At 37.8% G+C, this 18,693-nt stretch overlaps 2 protein-coding genes across 4 annotated transcripts; one reads left to right on the top strand and one right to left on the bottom strand.

Moving 5' to 3' along the window:
• The first annotated feature begins 8,073 nt into the window (after positions 1 to 8,073).
• On the top strand, positions 8,074 to 16,618 carry LOC133735590 (kinesin-like protein KIN-4A). Of its 2 annotated transcripts, none has more exons than XM_062162992.1 (26): positions 8,074 to 8,441; positions 9,482 to 9,628; positions 9,713 to 9,862; positions 10,014 to 10,267; positions 10,457 to 10,641; positions 10,733 to 10,857; positions 11,092 to 11,128; positions 11,222 to 11,313; positions 11,437 to 11,544; positions 11,755 to 11,868; positions 11,966 to 12,059; positions 12,262 to 12,377; positions 12,463 to 12,561; positions 12,649 to 12,759; positions 12,858 to 12,974; positions 13,066 to 13,146; positions 13,312 to 13,383; positions 13,647 to 13,740; positions 13,976 to 14,016; positions 14,105 to 14,202; positions 14,285 to 14,383; positions 14,523 to 14,744; positions 14,853 to 15,015; positions 15,368 to 15,538; positions 15,642 to 15,955; positions 16,087 to 16,618. In XM_062162992.1, the coding sequence occupies exons 1-25, from the start codon at positions 8,325 to 8,327 to the stop codon at positions 15,855 to 15,857; spliced, it is 3,123 nt and encodes a 1,040-aa protein (XP_062018976.1). In that variant the 5' UTR covers positions 8,074 to 8,324; the 3' UTR covers positions 15,858 to 15,955; positions 16,087 to 16,618. The 2 variants fall into 2 exon arrangements, with proteins under 2 accessions (XP_062018976.1, XP_062018977.1); XM_062162993.1 differs by having other exon boundaries at positions 12,265 to 12,377.
• Positions 16,619 to 16,844: 226 nt separating this feature from the next.
• LOC133735591 (uncharacterized) lies at positions 16,845 to 18,648 on the bottom strand. Of its 2 annotated transcripts, XM_062162995.1 has the most exons (3): positions 18,556 to 18,628; positions 18,440 to 18,522; positions 16,845 to 17,532 (listed from the first exon to the last, which is right to left on the bottom strand). In XM_062162995.1, exons 1-3 carry the CDS (start codon positions 18,608 to 18,610, stop codon positions 17,167 to 17,169), a joined length of 504 nt encoding a protein of 167 aa, XP_062018979.1. In that variant the 5' UTR covers positions 18,611 to 18,628; the 3' UTR covers positions 16,845 to 17,166. The 2 variants fall into 2 exon arrangements, with proteins under 2 accessions (XP_062018979.1, XP_062018978.1); XM_062162994.1 differs by having other exon boundaries at positions 18,440 to 18,648.
• Between the last annotated feature and the right edge of the window lie 45 nt (positions 18,649 to 18,693).

Consider the following 18,693-nt stretch of genomic DNA (forward strand, 5'->3'; position numbering starts at 1 on the left):
GCATTGGCCAACAGAAAACATAGTAGTAAATTTTATTTTGCTTTTGGCCAAAATATTTCTTAGGATTAATTACAGTTTACCCCCCTGAGGTTTGGGGGTGTCATCATTTCACCCCCCAAACTCTCAATTTCACTTTTTTACCCCCTGAACTTTCCAATTTCAATCAGTCGTGTCCAATTTCTACTATTCCGTTCAAATTGGACTTTGACTCTGACTTTTGAGGGGTAAAATGGTCATTTCAAGACAAAAAAATAAAAAAATAAAATAATTCGTTTTTTTTTTTTCCTTTTTTTTTTAAAAAATTTTATGTTTCTTCGTTTTTTTTTTTTTTTTTTTTATATTTTATTTTGTCTTCAACCTATACACCACAAGTTATAATAGGTTTATAAAAATAAAAAAATACTCTAGGTGGTTAAAAGCCGCTCGCTGGTCTACGATATTTGTTATATATCTCTGATAAAGTGAAGAATTTTAGGATATATCCCTAATAAAGTGAAGAAATATCTGTAAAAAATAATTTTACACTTTATCTGTAAATAAATATCTGTAAAAAATGATTTTACACACTCGCTGGTCTACGATATTTGTGATATATCTCTGATAAAGTGAAGAATTTTAGGATATATCCCCAATAAAGTGAAAAAATATCTATAAAAAATAATTTTACACTTTATCTGTAAATAAATATCTGTAAAAAATGATTTTAAACAGATATTTCTTCACTTTATTGGGGATATATCCTAAAATTCTTCACTTTATTGGAGGTATATCACAAATATCGCAGACCAAAAATGATTTTACACAGATATTTCTTCACTTTATTGGGGATATACAGATATTTATTTACAGATAAAGTGTAAAATTATTTTTTACAGATATTTCTTCACTTTATTAGGGATATATCCTAAAATTCTTCACTTTATCGGAGATATATAACAAATATTGTAGACCAGCGAGCGGCTTTTAACCACCTAGAGTATTTTTTTTATTTTTATAAACCTATTATAACTTGTGGTGTATAGGTTGAAGACAAAATAAAATATAAAAAAAAAACGAAGAAACATAAAAAAAAAAAACGAAGAAACAGAAAAGAAAAAAAAAGAAAAAAGAATTATTATTTTTTTTAATTTTTTTTGTCTTGAAATGACCATTTTACCCCTCAAAAGTCAGAGTCAAAGTCCAATTTGGACGGAATAGTAGAAATTGGACACGACTGATTGAAATTGGAAAGTTCAGGGGGTAAAAAAGTGAAATTGAGAGTTTGGGGGGTGAAATGATGACACCCCCAAACCTCAGGGGGGTAAACTGAAATTAATCCTATTTCTTATTTGACAAAGTTTACCTGCTCATTTTGATTTAATTCTACAATTAATTAATTAAATGAACTGTTTACAAATATGATAGATGAGCATGTTCTCCTTCATGATTTATATGTGAACTTTAAAATATGATGGTTCTAGTTCGATTTAGTTCTCGATAATATATTGTTCTAAACGTTAGATGTAACCATTTGATCGGAGTCCTATTACAAACATGTTATGCGTCAATTGTAAAGTTTAAGTTTATGAGTGAACTTGGGCGAACTGGCCTATATTTGTCTCGTAAGTCGTAACCTCTCAACTAATTTCAACTCCTTGTACGTACTTGTGAGCTAAACTACTACATATAGAATTATCAAAAGGGTCCTTGACCAAAAGCCCCAAAATGAGCCAAAGTTATCCTACTTACCCCAGCAACAGATTTTTATTCCCCACTACCCAATTTAAATTAAAAAGACAATTTTACCCTCACTCAAATTAATAAATTACACCATATGCCATCTAGCTCTCTCTCCTCTCTCCCCTCCAATCTGACTCTCTCTCCTCTTCGATCTGACTCTCTCTCCTCTTCGATCTGATTCTCTCTCTCTCTCTCTCTCTCTCTCTCTCTCTCATCTGGCGATAGTCGTGCAGTCCAGAAGCCGGCGACGAGTTTGTGCAGCCCAGAAGACGACGGCGAGTTCGTGCAGCCGGCGTCATCGATCGTACAGCCGGCGGCGAGTTGGTGCAGCGAGCTCGGAGCTCCTTTACGTCACCTCCGTGCAGCTAGGTCGGAGTTCCGGTTCGTGCAGCGAGCTCGGAGTTCGCGCCATCCATTGCCGGCGGCGAGTTCGTGCTGAAGACTGAAGTTACCGGTTGCTTGGCTTCGCCGATCACGAAATCAAAACCGCAGCTCATCTCCGGCGGGAATTGGCACTCGAGCTCGACCTCTGGTGCTCGACCCAGGCTCTCCGGCCTCGACACAGGCCGGTGGCAGAGGAGAACATGGATCTGGTATGCCGGTGGTGGAGGAGAACCACGATTTGGTGCCCAGAGCTTTTCTCTGGGTGCCCAAATCAACTTCTTTTTTTTTTTTTGCTGTAAATTGGTTCAGAAGCCCAAAATGAAAAGAAAGAAAAAAAAAAGGTTCTATTGGGGCAATAGAGGCCTCTTAAAGATCTATTGGGGGGGGCAATAGACGTCTATTGCGTCTATTGGGGGGCAATGGAAGTCTATTGGGGGGCAATAGACGTTTTGAATTGACGTAATCTCCTCTTTTTTTTCTTTAATCAAAGTTTTATTTGTGTAATTTTAGGAAAATTAGTTCCCATTTCGGTAATCGAAACGTCTATTGGGGGGCAATACATGACTGATAGTCGTCTATTGGGGGGCAATACATGGTTGATAGTCGTCTATTGGAGGGCAATAGACGTCTATTAGGGGGCAATAGACGTCTATTAGGGGGCAATATACTATCGGGGCAATAGGCGTCTATTGGGGGGCAATAGGGGGCAATAAAGGTCTATTGGGGGGCAATAGATATCTATTGGGGGCAAAAAAACCTTCCGGTGAGATTTTCAGCAAATTCCGGTGGGCGGAGGTCGGTGACCAGATTCCGGCGGCCGGTGACCGGATTCCGGCGGCCGGTGACCGGGCTCCGGCGAAGTCCCCTATGGTTTCTCTCTCTTCCATTCTCTCTCTCTCTCTCTCTAAGTAACAAAGGTGAGGGTAAAATGGTATTAAAAAAAAAAAAAAACAAAAAAAAAATCTTAATGGGGTATTAGGGAAGACCTCCTTAGAGTGTTTTGGGTAAGAGGGAATTAAAAAAACTTAGTGGGGTAACTGGGAAAAAAATCTCTAAAAATGGTGTAAATGGACAAAAACCCTTATCAAAATGACATGTTACCAACATTATTGGGTTTTATTGGGCTAGCCATGGTCAAAAACAGCATGGCCCAAGCTTTATGCTATGAACCAAAACAGATTGGGTTAAGCCCACATATGGTTCAGTCGGCCTATTCAATGGCCCAAAATTAGGATAGGACTCGGACCAGCCCATCTTTTAGGGCATACTCATAGAAATTCAAAATCTGGTATCGGATTGTAAGACTAATTAGGAATCCAATTCGAATACGAGATTTGGAGCCTAAGAAAACTTAAAAGTTAAAACCGATGTCGAGACACTCATCGACGATACTCTTTTAAACCTTGTGTTTTATCAACCGATAGTAGATGCTCAGAATTAAAACCTCAAATGTAAACCTAACTATTGTGTAAATTTCTTCATTAAGTAGAAAAGAACAGTGCACACTGCCACATTCTTTTTACGTTTCCTCCTCCAAACAACCAAAAGAACAATCAGTCTGGCCTATTTAATCGCCTAAGAAGAAGAACCTAACCCAAAATCCTTCTGGGCCTAATATATACAAGTTCCTAACTCACACCACGACCACGTTGGCCAAAACGACGTCGGCCGTACCAACAAAAGCGACTGAGCCTTGAAGACCACTTAGAAAAAAATATGATGGAAGTAGTAATCATCAAGACCAAAATCTGATGGACGCTAATGATGGAAAATTGCAGAGTCTCACATGTTGTGTCTCCTCCTCCACACTCTTGGTGCTTTTTCTGATGCTTGGAGCCAGAAATAACGATGGCTTTTTAAGCATAAGGTTGCAAGATTGATCCAAGACAAGATATGATGGAAGCGAAAGACTCCGAAAAAGCACACTTAGATTTGGATATTCATTCACTTTGAGTAGACAATTGGACCACACTCATAATAATTGTGCAGTTTGGAATCATATCTCTCCTATGTTAGCATAATTCTGTACTAAAGAATTAATCAATGTGATTGGACTGTGAGATAGTCCAAAATCCGTGTTAATTATGGTGTTAATCATTTTGAAGATAAGAGATCATAGATCGTTTGAAGAAAAGATCTTGAGTCTGGCCGTCAGACCAACTTACTGATTGGGTGATAGAGGAAAATGGGAGCTAGCTAGCTTGGATGAAAAAGGAAGCTAGGTTGGGAATAATGGTAGTGATGTAAAGGTGGTAGAAGCATGTGATGCAAAGCTCCACATGGTTAGGGAAAGAGAGCACAAGGAAAAAGATGGATGTGGTGAAGGGAATAGAATAAAGAGGCACCAATGCTTCACTAACAGCCAGCACATTCTCTGATCTGATCGAGCTTCCATTGAAAAAAAGCTACTGGAAACGGTTAAAAAGAATGTGTTTAGTTTTCTTCAATCATGTGGCCGCCCTCGTGCTCTATTGAAAACAATGAGTTGGATTTCTTTTCTTTAGGTTATTTACAGGAAGGCTAATTACCCTGCAATGTGTTAGATGTACGCAAGTATTATAAGTTGAGACCTTCTCCCAAATTATTTTAAAAGTGCAATCAATCAATTATAAACATGTTAAAAAATGTAGCAACGTTATCTCTTTAAAAAAAAAAAAAATTATTACAGTGATTCATGTATTAATCCGAATGATAATGTTTCGTACTTTTGTGAAAGAAGTCGGGGTAAAATATGTACTTCCTCAAGATAGTAATCTTGCATAGTGAAAGAGAGAAGTAATTAACTCACAAGGTTGGGAAAAAAAAAATTGACCCAAAAATGAAAAAGTTTAGGTGCCTTGTTTAAGAAGGCACATTTTATAGTATCATATGTGATTAGGTTGAGGCTTTAAAAGGTAAATGGTAAGACATCATATCATACAGAGAGCTATTTCCCACACTGGCAAGTAATTTAATAGGAGAACCCTAAACTCAGCCAATATCATCTTTTTGAAATAGGCAAGATCATCTTTATATTAATGTAAGTTTGAACAAACTAGAGCTTTTTCCTTAGCAAAGCAAACGAAGCAATATAAGTGGGGGCCTTATTTCACATTCCGGATAGTTGCTTGGTCTGCCTCCAAGCTAACGGTCGAATCAGAGAAATGGAATGAGTGGGAAGTTAGGTATTGGGGTCACGAAACTTGAGGTTGGGATCATTTTCATCAGCTTTTCTCTGGGTTCCTTCACTCTCAATTAAGGAGCTGTAGCTCGAAAGAACTGCAGAAACCCCGTTGGTGCATCTGGAGCTGCTTGCTTAACTTGCAGTCTACCGCTAGCTTCAGGGCGGAGCGGAGAGAGTTTTATTTATTTTTCGCGTTTAAAAACAAGTCATCAGGATGCATGAGTAGCTGATTCAACACGTATATTATTCTTAACCTAACAATCTTGTCAAAGAGCGTATAATTTTATCTCAAAACCGGTACCTCATCATGATATTAAAGTTAAATTACATATTTATCAATTGTGGATTGCTGTGGGTGTTTTTCAAAAGTTTGATCGAGACTCTACGATCACGAGTTAGTACAACTTGAATCAAAAACTTTGTATACTTTGGTAGTTTGCGAGAAATAATGATTGTCAATTTATGTACGTTACTGTACACATCTGTAATACTCCTACAAAAATTGAAACATCATGTAGCTAATCTTATAGGCCAAAACACAAAAATATACAAGACAATCCCCTTATCTTAATTTGGCCCACAGAAGAATAAAATAAAAAAAATAAAAACTTGGAACCATGGATATCTTTAGCTCCTTGTCTATTTTTTTTTTCAAGTACTGTGGATCCCAAATGTATAAATATGTTTCGATCACCACTTAAATAATTCAAGTATCACCATCAACCAACATTACTCCATTTGATGGACCTTGCTCATCTACTTGCTACACTTTTATTTGAGCCGCCTAAAATACTAAATTATTAACCGTGCAACCACCACTGGGCAGTCTGGGCAAATAAATGGTTAATAGCATTATTAAAAATTGATGTACCGTTTAAAAGCATATTTATTGAACAAGATTCATAATAATTTGGTTTATTATTAAATTTAACAAGTCGATGTAGAGAGATACAGATAGTCTTTCAAAATCAGAATCTGTTTAAAATAACTCAGCACACTGCAAACGGTGACTAATTTAACAATTCTCAGAAAGCTAAATAATGTGATTCTTTAAGGAAATAGAGGGGATGAGTTATTTTACCCGGGTGCCACAGGTTTGTGAAAACGTCTGAGTCTGACCATTCGTCGTCGGAGTTGGAGAGGACTGTGGTGGAGGGGCAGTGATCGGAGTGGGGTCCAGCTAGGTGGGTTTATGGCCATGTGAGGGTGGGCGACCACCAGCTGGCATTGTCTAATTTGTGTGGGACTGTGTTTCCGTCCACTCGCTTTACTGCAGCGGACCTCCCTCTAATTATCACTTTTCATTAGTTGGGTGCCTCCCATTCAACTCACTTGCCCTCTTCGCCAAGACATAGTGATACCCTTTCCCCATAGTCCCATACTACATGTTACAGAAAATGACATTTTATCACAAGAGAAAAAAAAAAAATCCAAAATACAAACAAAATGAATATTTTCATAATCAAATTGAACACTTTTGGAATCATTTTAGAAGTGTACTATTGTAATATCCAGGTTTTAACAAGTACATTTTATACACATATTCTAGTCAAAATCAGAAAGGCTTTATCTTACACTAAAATATTGGTAGAGGTATAAAGTTTGAATTTCATTAATTCTTAGAACCCTAAACAAAAAAATTGTGATAAAAAATTGTAATGTTTTAATAGGTAATTTTCTTACAAACAACTCCATTTACTACATTCAATAGTTTAGAACTCGTGACTTAGAATTATAGTTTGAGTAAATTCATAAACTATTTCCATGTGTTAATCTATAATCTATTAGGCCCCGTTTGTTAGCCAGGAAATTAAATCTGGAATGTGAAATAGTTTCTCATTCCATTAAATTGCCATGTTTGGTTAAATCATAAGTCTGAAAAGAAAAGTAAAATAAATGAGTTGACCGGATTTCAATTCCATAAAAGAGACGGAATAGAAATACCATCTAGAGTGTGATATTTCAATTCCTTCACTCAATGGAATTGAAAATTTACTTGTTTAGCCCCTCATAAAATCTGATCAATTAATAATTCTTATCTCCACTCATTCATTTTTAATCTTCCATATTTAATTCGATTAGGCATTATTAAAAAATCATTAACAAATTAATTCTCTCAAACCATTTTCTAATTTCAAGTCTTGAATCCTTCCAAACACCACAAATGGAAATGCTAAATCAATTTCATTCCATCATTGAAAGGAAAATTAGTACAATTCATTTTTTCATTGTAACATTCCGGCCAACCAAACTGGGTCTTAGTACTTAAAAACAAACATCCCTTTCAAAAAAAAAAAAAACAAACATCAAGTAGAGAAATTTGAAACATATCGATTGCGTTTTCTACTTTGTAATTGTGATTTAAGGACATGACTAGCCCTCTAATTTGTTGGATGCAGAAAAATGACACCAATTTCCATAGTCCATCACACGTGGCTCGGTGCGCTGTGGCCGTCGCTTTTCCTCACCAAATTCCCGCCCCCCTCAAACGGTACCGTGAGACCGCAAACCAACCGGAAAAGAGGAAAATCCAGATAAAAGGGGCAAAGACGTAATAACGCAGGGGGCGATGGTGACAGCTCGCAACTGGACACAGCCCCCACGTCAGTGTCAAACATTACGGAGACCGTTGCAAAAAGCTGGAGGGGCAATTCCGGAAAGAGTGTCATAAAAGTTTCAGGGAGCGCAAACCGTCTGGGCGGTTGTGTAGTGAAGCGGAAGGAAAATGATAGTGGTTGTTGTCCTTGCAGTTACGCGCTCATTTCCCCAACTACCCTTCCCTTTTCTTACTATTTCTACTTTCTCTCTCCACACTCTTATCACAGTCCCCCCGTCTCGAACCAAATGAGCTCCTCCAAAATCTTCTCTCTTAGCTTCATTCTTTCACACATGGCCTCCTAGCTGGCGTATCACTTTCCCTGACCCGAATTCTTAGACAATGAGAACGGTTTGATCTCGCAATATTCTCCGCTCATTGTCTCCTTCTCAATCTTCTTTTCATTTTTTCTTATCTCCGGATTCTCCTCTGTTGCGCTGGAGGAGGAGCTCGTTGATTGCCATGGAAGCCGGGGAGGATTGTAGTGTTAAAGTGGCCGTCCACATCCGGCCGCTCGTCGGAGACGAGAAGCTGCAGGGATGTAAAGATTGCGTCACTGTAGTCCCTGGGAAGCCTCAGGTACTGTCACTATTGGTCAAATTAAATCACTGCATTTCCTTCTTTTCTTTATATATAGTACTTAGTCGAAGAGCTTACTGAGCGTGCCGGAGAACTGAGTAGGAGGGAATCGAAATCTTGGAGATCTAGATTCAGTTATGGTTGCGGCTTTAGTATTGGAGGCATAGGAGCATTGCGTGCTTTATTTGCTAATTTTGATTTTGGATCCGAGTTCTGGATTCATGGTCTCGAATTCATGTAATTATTAATTGGTTGAGATTGGGAGCTGATGGCTACATTTAGTTCTATATAGTCCAATTCCGGTAACATCTGAGAAATCAAACTTTCTCTGAGAGTTTTGCTAATATTTGGTTGAATTTACGCCATCGATTTAACCGGTGAAATATTTTTACCTAAATTGCTTTAATTCTTCTTTAGAAAAAAAAAAAAAAAAAACGAGTGTTTCTTCTCTGTTTATACGGCGTGGCGAAGCCAGAAATGTATAAGCTTGGGATATAAAATAAATATTCTTTTGAAACTGATAATATATTATAGGCTAATTTCTTCTCTTCGGTTCTTATTCATGGTAAATTTGTTTTTGGCATAAGCAATCAGTAGTTTTTTTTTTTTCTTTAACTCACACCGTTTCATAATCTCTAGTCTAATAGAATGTGCATGTCCAATTGCATTACTAGATACCCAGTAACAAAATAACTACAATATACAAAGCTTAATTAAGACCTTTGCAATCCAAACCCAGTTTTTTTTTTTTTTTTCCTCTCATGAAATCATTGAAATGGCCATTGTTTGGCAACAAGTCAATACGAAACTAGTTGTACTCGAACAAATTCTAAATATTGTCGCGAGGTGTTGTGAAAATGGAGGTGAAAAGCCAGTGAAGTTGGGGAGGAGGAGGCGGTGTTGGTGATAAGGAAAAATGTGAAAGAGTCCTGCACAAAGAGCAGGAGAACTGTAGTGACTCCACCACTGATGAGTTCTAGAATGCTGATTGCTGACAGTTTGATTAATGTGACTAAATGTTGGTTGTGACAATGGTGCAGGTACAAATTGGGACACATTCATTTACTTTTGATCATGTCTACGGCAGTACTGGTTCTCCATCATCTGCAATGTTTGAAGAGTGTATTGTTTCGCTGGTCGATGGTTTGTTCCAAGGATATAATGCTACTGTCCTTGCTTATGGTCAGGTTGTTACACTTCTGATGCAGAGTTGAGATTCCATACCTTGCGGCTAGTGTTACTTTGAAGCTAACATAATCATTCTATTGCAGACCGGTTCAGGGAAAACATATACTATGGGCACTGGTTTCAGAGATGGTTTGCAAACTGGAATTATCCCTCAAGTCATGAATGTATTATTCAGCAAAATTGAAACTTTGAAGCATCAAACGGAGTTCCAGTTGCATGTTTCATTTATTGAGGTTTGTATTGGTGTTTTATTCTTTACTAAGTTGTCTTTCATGCTTTGTGATGTTACTGTAGTATTTTGGCCTAAGTAGAAGATTTGATAGCTACTACTTGTTACATATCTGAGTTTCGTTACTGATCTAAGTAGAAGATTTTGTTGCAAAGATTCTCAAAGAGGAAGTACGAGACTTGCTGGATCCCAGTTTTCTGAGCAAACCAGAAGGTGCAAATGGGCATGCCGCAAAAGTAGCAATCCCCGGAAAACCACCAATACAAATTCGAGAATCATCAAATGGTGTTATTACATTGGCAGGATCTACTGAAATTAGTGTTAGTACACTTAAACAAATGGCCACATGTCTTGAACAAGGATCACTGAACAGGGCTACAGGGAGTACAAATATGAACAATCAGTCAAGGTATATTTGGTGCCTTACTTGTCCTTTCTAAGGATCATTGAACTCAATTTTTTTTATTAATATACAGCAATAAGAAATGTAGGTTTCTGCATTTATAATTTGTTTCAATCTTTTGATTTAATTATCTTTTGAGATAGATTAAGTGCCACTAAGTTTAATGACTTGGTCCTTTTCTACTTATGTCTACAGTCGTTCACATGCCATCTTCACCATTACATTAGAGCAAATGCATAAGCTCAACCCAGCATGTTCCGGCAACGGTCTCAATGAGAGTATGAATGAAGATTATCTATGCGCTAAATTGCATTTGGTAGATCTTGCTGGGTCTGAGCGAGCCAAGAGGACAGGTTCTGATGGTTTGCGTTTTAAGGAAGGTTGGATACACTTTCTTTTTTTGTGACTTTTTATATCTACGGTGCATTTATGTTATACATTTTCATGAGGACATTATTTTCTCTTCAACAGGAGTTCATATTAACAAAGGTCTTCTTGCACTTGGAAATGTTATCAGTGCACTTGGTGATGAGAAGAAGCGAAAGGAAGGACTTCATGTTCCTTATCGAGATAGTAAACTTACTCGGCTTTTACAGGTTTGATTTTATTCCAAAATTGATAAAGTTTTCTGATATAGAGGCTAAGTTATTCATATACATATGTAAACAAAAAGATCTAACAACAAGTGACAAATGTTGTTGACTGAATCATGTAAGAACTCTGTTGGCATGAATGCCATTTTGTTTGTGGTTGTTGTCTATTGCTATTCCTATGTACCTCCCTGCTTTAAAGTATAATACTAAGTTTAGACTATGTAATGGTTTTGGCAGGACTCGCTTGGTGGTAACAGCCGAACTGTTATGATAGGTAACTTCATTAATTTTTCTCATTCCATGTTAAGCAAACTAATACTTGCTCATAGGCAGCCTATGATGTTTGTTATTATCTTGTGTTGTACAGCTTGCATCAGTCCTGCTGATATTAATGCTGAGGAAACCTTGAACACTTTGAAATATGCAAATCGTGCTCGAAATATCCAAAATAAGCCCATTGTAAGTTGTTACTTATTCATGGTTTTATTATTTAGTGTTCTTTTTCCCTTCCCAATGTAGATACAAATTCTCTGCCTTTTTTAAGGTGTCATTTATGCGGACTTTTCTGATTTATTGTACCAGGTCAACAGAGATCCCATGTCGAATGAGATGCTGAAGATGCGCCAACAATTAGAGTATTTGCAAGCCGAGCTTTGTGCCCGTGGAGGAGGATCTTCTGATGAAATGCAGGTATTACTCTTATGTGAGTTCTTTTAATGTCTGCTTTCTTCCATCAAGGGTTAATGGTACCCATGTTGTATAGACTCAGAGGTTGTTCCACTAAAATGAAGGAACCAAATCAAAACAATATGACAAATTCTTGATTTGTATAGCAGTTTATTTATAAAAAAAAAATAGGTATGCATATCTTCTAACTAAGTAATCTATCAATTTTTGTAGGTTCTCAAGGAAAGAATTGCTTGGCTTGAAGCAGCTAATGAGGATCTCTGCCGAGAACTTCATGAATACCGAAAGAAATGCACAGTTGTAGACCAATGTGAAAAAGATGCTCAAGTATGTGTTTCTTGCTCTATCACACTATTCTTTGATCTTGCTTCTTTCAAATCTGCTTGTCCATGGGCATATACACATCTTAAACTTCATTTTTCAGGATGCTAGTCCCTGCTCTTTGAAAACTGATGGCCTTAAAAGGGGTTTGCTAAGTATAGAATCGGCTGACTATCAAATGGGTGAAGCAATATCAGGTATTTATGGTTTAGAACGTCCTGGGTGACATTTCATTTTCTCAATCACATCAGCTGCAATCCTGCAACTATGTAAATTTTGTTATTGTTATAAGTTGTGCACAAAAATCACCTAGAATCCTGTGAATCAGTTGTATTCACATAAAGGCTAAGCTTTCTTTACTTGAAATCATTTCATCTAGGGTCGTATTGCCTATTTTAGCAGGTGATTCTGGGGAAATTGATGAAGAAGTAGCAAAAGAGTGGGAGCACAGCCTTCTGCAAAATACCATGGACAAAGAGTTGCATGAACTGAATAAACGTCTTCAGCAGAAAGAGGTGTGTACTTGTGTATGTTAATATATTTTCTGCATAAAGGTGTTCTTGTTTATCATGTATAACATTGGGTTTGATGTATGTGCAGTCGGAGATGAAATCTTTTGAAGGGTTTGACACGGTGGCACTCAAGCAGCATTTTGGAAAGAAAATAATGGAACTTGAAGATGAGAAAAGAGCTGTGCAGGTGAACTTGAAGCCTTTGAATTTTGATGTTCTCATTCAAGAGAAGTGGTATTCACATGTTCAGTCATTAACTTGTTTCATATTGCAGAAAGAGAGGGACCACTTGTTGGGTGAAGTCGAAAATCTTGCTGCTAGTGATGGACAAGCACAGAAACTGCAAGATGTTCATTCCCAAAAGTTAAAGGCACTTGAGGCACAGGTGACCAAAATTTTCAGCTAGAAAGCTTTTGTCTTTGGATAAGCAGGAGATGTCCTTATAATCAGAAATGTTTCATCTTTACAATGTTAACATACCAGATTCTGGATCTAAAGAAGAAACAAGAGAGCCAGGTTCAACTTTTGAAGCAAAAACAAAAAAGTGATGAAGCGGCAAAGCGGCTTCAAGATGAAATTCAATCTATAAAGGCACAAAAGGTTTAGACTAATCCATACAGCATCTTTGAAGTATTTATCCTAATATTTCACTTCGTCCACTGCTATAATTTATATTCTTCTAAACTTCTAGGTTCAATTGCAACAAAGGATAAAACAAGAAGCAGAACAATTCCGGCAGTGGAAAGCATCTCGAGAGAAGGAATTGCTGCAGGTATTATCTTATGAAGTCAGTTCACAAAGTCTGAAACTCCTGCTGTTATCTCATGGCATTTTACATATAAAATATATTTAGTCTAATGGCTCTTCATTTAAAATCTCTTAATTGGATTTCCTGTATTAATTCACTCCCTTCTTTGATTTCACTTTCAAATATTAGTTACGGAAAGAGGGCAGGAGAAATGAATATGAAAGGCATAAGCTGCAGGCTTTAAATCAGCGCCAAAAAATGGTGAGTATATCTCAGTTGCTTAGTTATTTAATGGTCTGAGTTCAGAGAATTCAATGCTAAGTCTGTCAAGCAATAGAAGTTTCTGATTATAAATTTCTGATGCTGATCTTTGCATGTTACTTTCCCTTGTTACGCTCAATCTGATTCGGGAAATAATCTGAATTACTGCCTGTTGCTTTCATCACATTATGGACGATTCTCTTTCATGAGAGAGAAAGAGTACATTATTATGGTACATTATTGAATGGAATCCTCTCTTTTAGGTCCTTCAAAGAAAGACTGAAGAGGCTGCAATGGCTACCAAGAGGCTTAAAGAATTGCTTGAAGCTCGTAAATCTTCTGCTCGTGACAACTCAGGTATATATAATTTTTAGGGCTGCAGTCTTTTAATCATGCATTGGTTCTCTCATATGGAAGTATTGAAGAATGACTTTACCCTTAGCAGAACATATGAAATCACCGACTTTCTAATATCACCTCACATGGGACGAGCTTTCCTCTTTATAAAAGACATAGGGTGCTTACATGTTCACACCATGAGCCTTGTCAGTTCTCATTTAATAACCCTTCTAACTGTGCAAACTTTTACCAGTTGTTGCCCATGGGAATGGGTCCAATGGGACACATGGACAGGTAAACCTCTTTTCTTCATCTTCTTGCCAAATGCTTTGTGTTTTTCACTTTGGATTTTGAATCCTTATAATTCAACTTTTATCACTAGAACAATGAAAAATCCCTGCAACGGTGGTTAGATCATGAGCTGGAAGTCATGGTGAATGTGCATGAAGTTCGTCATGAATATGAGAAACAAAGTCAAGTGTATGTATAAATTGATATTCATTCAATACTGAATCTATTTGAGATATTATTGGAGGTTTATTATTTAAGCTTGGCTATCCAGACGTGCTGCATTGGCAGAAGAGTTGGCCATGCTGAAGCAAGTAGACGAATTTGCATCAAAGGGCCTTAGTCCTCCAAGAGGAAAGAATGGCTTTTCCAGGTATGTTTGTGTTAATACACTTAATAAGTACTTCTTCCTTTCTTAGCTTTAAATTGGATTGAGAGGTTAGCATGATATAGTTAGATGGTAGAGCTTAAAAATCTCTCAGGTGATTTATTATTGTATTTTGTTTGCTCAGAGTTTCCTCCATGTCACCAAATGCAAGAATGGCCAGAATATCTTCACTTGAGAACATGCTTGGCATATCATCAAACTCACTTGTAGCAATGGCATCACAACTTTCAGAGGCAGAAGAGCGAGAGCGTGCTTTTACTAACCGTGGACGTTGGAACCAATTGCGCTCAATGGCAGATGCAAAGAACTTGCTTCAATATATGTTTGATTCTGTTGCTGATGCAAGGTATTAAGAGATCTTAGTAGCAATTAAATAATTTCTTGCAGATTATTATGATATGTAAAATTTGATATTCACACATGAAGTATTGAGTATCATTTCACATGTTGACAGGTGCCAATGTTGGGAGAAGGATATGGAAATCAAGGAAATGAAAGAGCATCTCAAAGAACTTGTAGGCTTGTTGCGGCAGAGTGAAACACGAAGAAAGGAAGTTGAGAAGGAACTAAAATTTAGAGAGCAAGATGCCGCAGCTGCATTGGCAACACCACCATCGGTAAGGATATTGGACACCATCTACTATTTCTTCTAATGTAGACTTTAGAATAGCCACTATTCCTTCTAATACCCAGACCTTTTGAAAACATAAGTTTGGGAATTTAGACCTCCCTAGCTTTGGCAGGACCTGATGTAATGTTTTATTTTAGAGTTTAATTTTGAAGAGCTTAAGCAATGTTGAAGCTCAAAATTAACAGTTCACTTGCAAAAGTTTTTTGTATTAGAAAATAGAGGATTCGCCAGGTCCTTTCTATAGGTTTTATAGTAGTTGGAGCAACAGATATTTTCATCTGTTTCTTACCCTTGGCTCAAGTATGTGAACAGTTGTTTTGATATCTTATAACTCTTAGGCTGGCTATGATCACGGGAACTCGCACAATTCACTGAAACACTTTGCTGATGACACGAATGGTCCCTTGTCCCCAATCTCTGTGCCTGCACAAAAACAGCTAAAGTATACAGCAGGCATTGCTAATGGCCGAGTGAGAGAATCCACAGCTTTCATAGATCAGTCACGAAAGGTCAATTCCTGATATTTTCAATCACAGAACTGAGACCTCTTTTTTTTTTTTCTTTTTTCTTTTTTCCCTTCAGTTAACAAAGAAGGATTTGCTGTTCATGCAGATGGTACCTATCGGGCATTTGCCAACAAAAAAATTAACAGTTATAGGACAATCTGGAAAGCTATGGAGATGGAAGAGGAGCCATCACCAGTGGCTAGTACAATTCAAATGGAAATGGCAAAAGCCTTGGAGACTCTCAGAATGGATTAGGCACAGTGATGAAACAATTATAAGGGCAAAGCCTCGGGTACAAGCACTGTCAAATGGGAGGATTTGAAGTTCTGCTGTCACCAGCCTATTTGTTGCCCACGTCTCATCTTTGACCAATACATGGCACCCCTAGACATGGCTGGGGGATTAGAGAATGAATTGCAGGTAATATAAAACACTTGTTTGGACGACCGAAACTACTAGCTGCATAATCGATGGTCATACAAAGAGAAGTTTTGTGGCTTGAAAGAGTTAGTGTAGTGATTAACCCACTTTGAATTCTATAAACAATGCAGTGTGCTATAAGTAGCTATTCGGATCCTGCTACTGTCGTTCTGGAAAGGATGCATAGGTTTGTTGTTGAAAATTTTGCAATGGTTACTGAACTCGGAGCATCTTGTAAAGCTGTGTTGATGCTGCCGATGATACTTTGTGTAGCTAGAGACCACACCAAAGGCAGTGGTGCAAGACTGCAAGTGGTGTTATACTGGTGAAAGGAGGAACTCAGCTGTCAAAAGTGAGACATATCTTTTAATAACAAAATAACATGAGAAAAAACTCCTTCTACCAAGTTACAGAAATATGTATAAAAGGTTTTCTCTCTCTTTTTTCTTTGGTAATTGTATTTTGTAATTATAACCTTTTGGCCTAAGCTGCTATAATGTTATTGTGTATGAGCAGAACAATTTCAGCTAAAGGGAAATTCTTTTGTAGATTTAACTTTTTCTTTTGTTTCTTGTTGTGTAAGAGATTTGCTTGTATGACTATCTGTAATAAAACAGAGGAAAATATTGAATCAAAGTAGACGATGCTATGTCATTTCTTGGACTTCTTTTTGCAGTATTCTCTTGTACAATTTATCTAAGCAAATTCTTTTTGCAGTATTCTCTTGTACAATTTATCTAAGCAAAGAAAACTATCCATCGTTTTGAATACAAATTTCATCACCTGTAATTGATACAGAAATTCTTCAGTCACCAATAAAAAGGAATTTTCCTTCTATTTTTACCATTATTTGGTTTGCTCATGTCACCTATATAAATAAACACACAAGTTTGCAACAACAACTGCCCAATATATTGTCCAACTCTTTCTTTTTGAAAACTGTGATTAACACAGCTACTACAAGATTCTAGTCTAACCACACAATACATTTTATAAATTTTACTGCAAACCAGCCAATGCCTGTTCTCAATATCCTAACCAAACATTCAATGTTGTACTTGCTGGTGGTGGTGACCATTTGAGAATCTGGGAACCACTATTCCACCAGTGATCCACAGAAGTTGAACCATGGTACATAATCATGGATTGGGGGGGGGGGGGGGGGGGAGAGAGAGAGAATTGCACAAGTATCCATCCCAGGCATGTGCACATCAAATTTGGCAACACCAGTAGGCATAGTGCTCGTCTTTGCGATGATTGCTAACAAGACCTCCACACTGTAAGCAAATGAAGCTGCTCCCATCTGAAAATGCATCCAGCACAATCTGCATCCTGCCACTTTCCGCCAGTATAGAAGTTCCATGAGCATCGGGTCCAGCTGACGGGCCACTCACGTTATGTGCTGATGATTCAGGTTTTGAAGGCTGAGCTTCATCAATTGCGCACTCGGCAAACAAAGAGGCTAACTGATCAACAGCAGTGGTTTCTTGCAATCTACATCTGTATAGCTCACGAGCACGTTGCAAGGACTGAACAACAGCCTCATCCCCACCTCTGGTTCTTGATGCCATAATAACCTGTTCCAAAAACCAGATTAGCATGTACTGAAAGCCCACTGTGGACACAGTTATATTGATTCTAAGGTTTCCAACATAGATTATGTCATCTCTTCCAAGCAGCTCAATGCTTTAACATGCTATGAGAGTGTCTCCATACTTGCACACACAATTAGGTACCAAAGGTAACAACTAGACAAGCCTTCACTTCACTAGACCAAACACCTCATACCAAGATCAGACAAAAAGCAACAGATAAACACTACATCAGCCACGTGAGGCAAGTCCAAAACCTAACATTTGCGTCCGATTAAGATTCGGCTCTGAACTTGCACTGTAAATTTTTAATCAGACTTGAGATGTATTGACTTTACCAATTTTCCCTTGTAAGAATCTCCATCTTCCAGCAAATAACTGATTCCAAATCTCCTCCGAGGTTCTCAGTGCTTAGTGCCACCCAACTAGCCTAACTTCCAGCACTACCATTTTGTTAATAAACACAGTACTAAGACCATCTCCGATGAGTAAGAAGCAAGAAATTTTTTTTTAAGCATCCAGCTTTTATTTCCGCTAGCTTTGAAGATCCTACATCAGGCCCTTTTTTCTCCAAATAAAGACAATGCATTCAGACACGACTCCTATCACTCTCTATTCGAAAACGAAGACAAACAACCTCTAATTCAAAAGACGAAAATGAACCCACTTCAAATATAAATAATTTGTTCTCAAATAGTATAAACCCTAACAACCAAGCCGAACCAAAACAAAGGTATTGCAATCGTTTGAGCTTCCAGAAACTTCAACCTAAAAAAACTTGTGAAGCTAATAAATTAATTAAATTTCTCTGCACAATACGAACCAAACGCAACAAAAATCGGAGCAAGCGAACCCAACTCTTAAGAAGAAAATGATGATCATGAAAACTTACCGCTTGGAGGGCCTGAGTAGGCTTGCCTTCACCGACGAGCTGGCGAGCCAATGTGAGCAGGTCCCTGACGACGTCACTTTGGCCGGTATTAGGCGGCGGCTCCGGCCGCCCAGTCGCGGCGGTGTCCACCTCCATCTCCGTCTCCATCATCTCTGTGCGCGTACGCTCCATGCTGGCATTTGTACGCCTATTTCGGATTCCTTTCGATTTTGAAACTTTTGATAAAGCGATCGAGAGACGGTTCTAGCAAATTC

The sequence above is a fragment of the Rosa rugosa genome, chromosome 3 (genome assembly GCF_958449725.1).
Source record: "Rosa rugosa chromosome 3, drRosRugo1.1, whole genome shotgun sequence".
NCBI lineage: Eukaryota > Viridiplantae > Streptophyta > Magnoliopsida > Rosales > Rosaceae > Rosa > Rosa rugosa.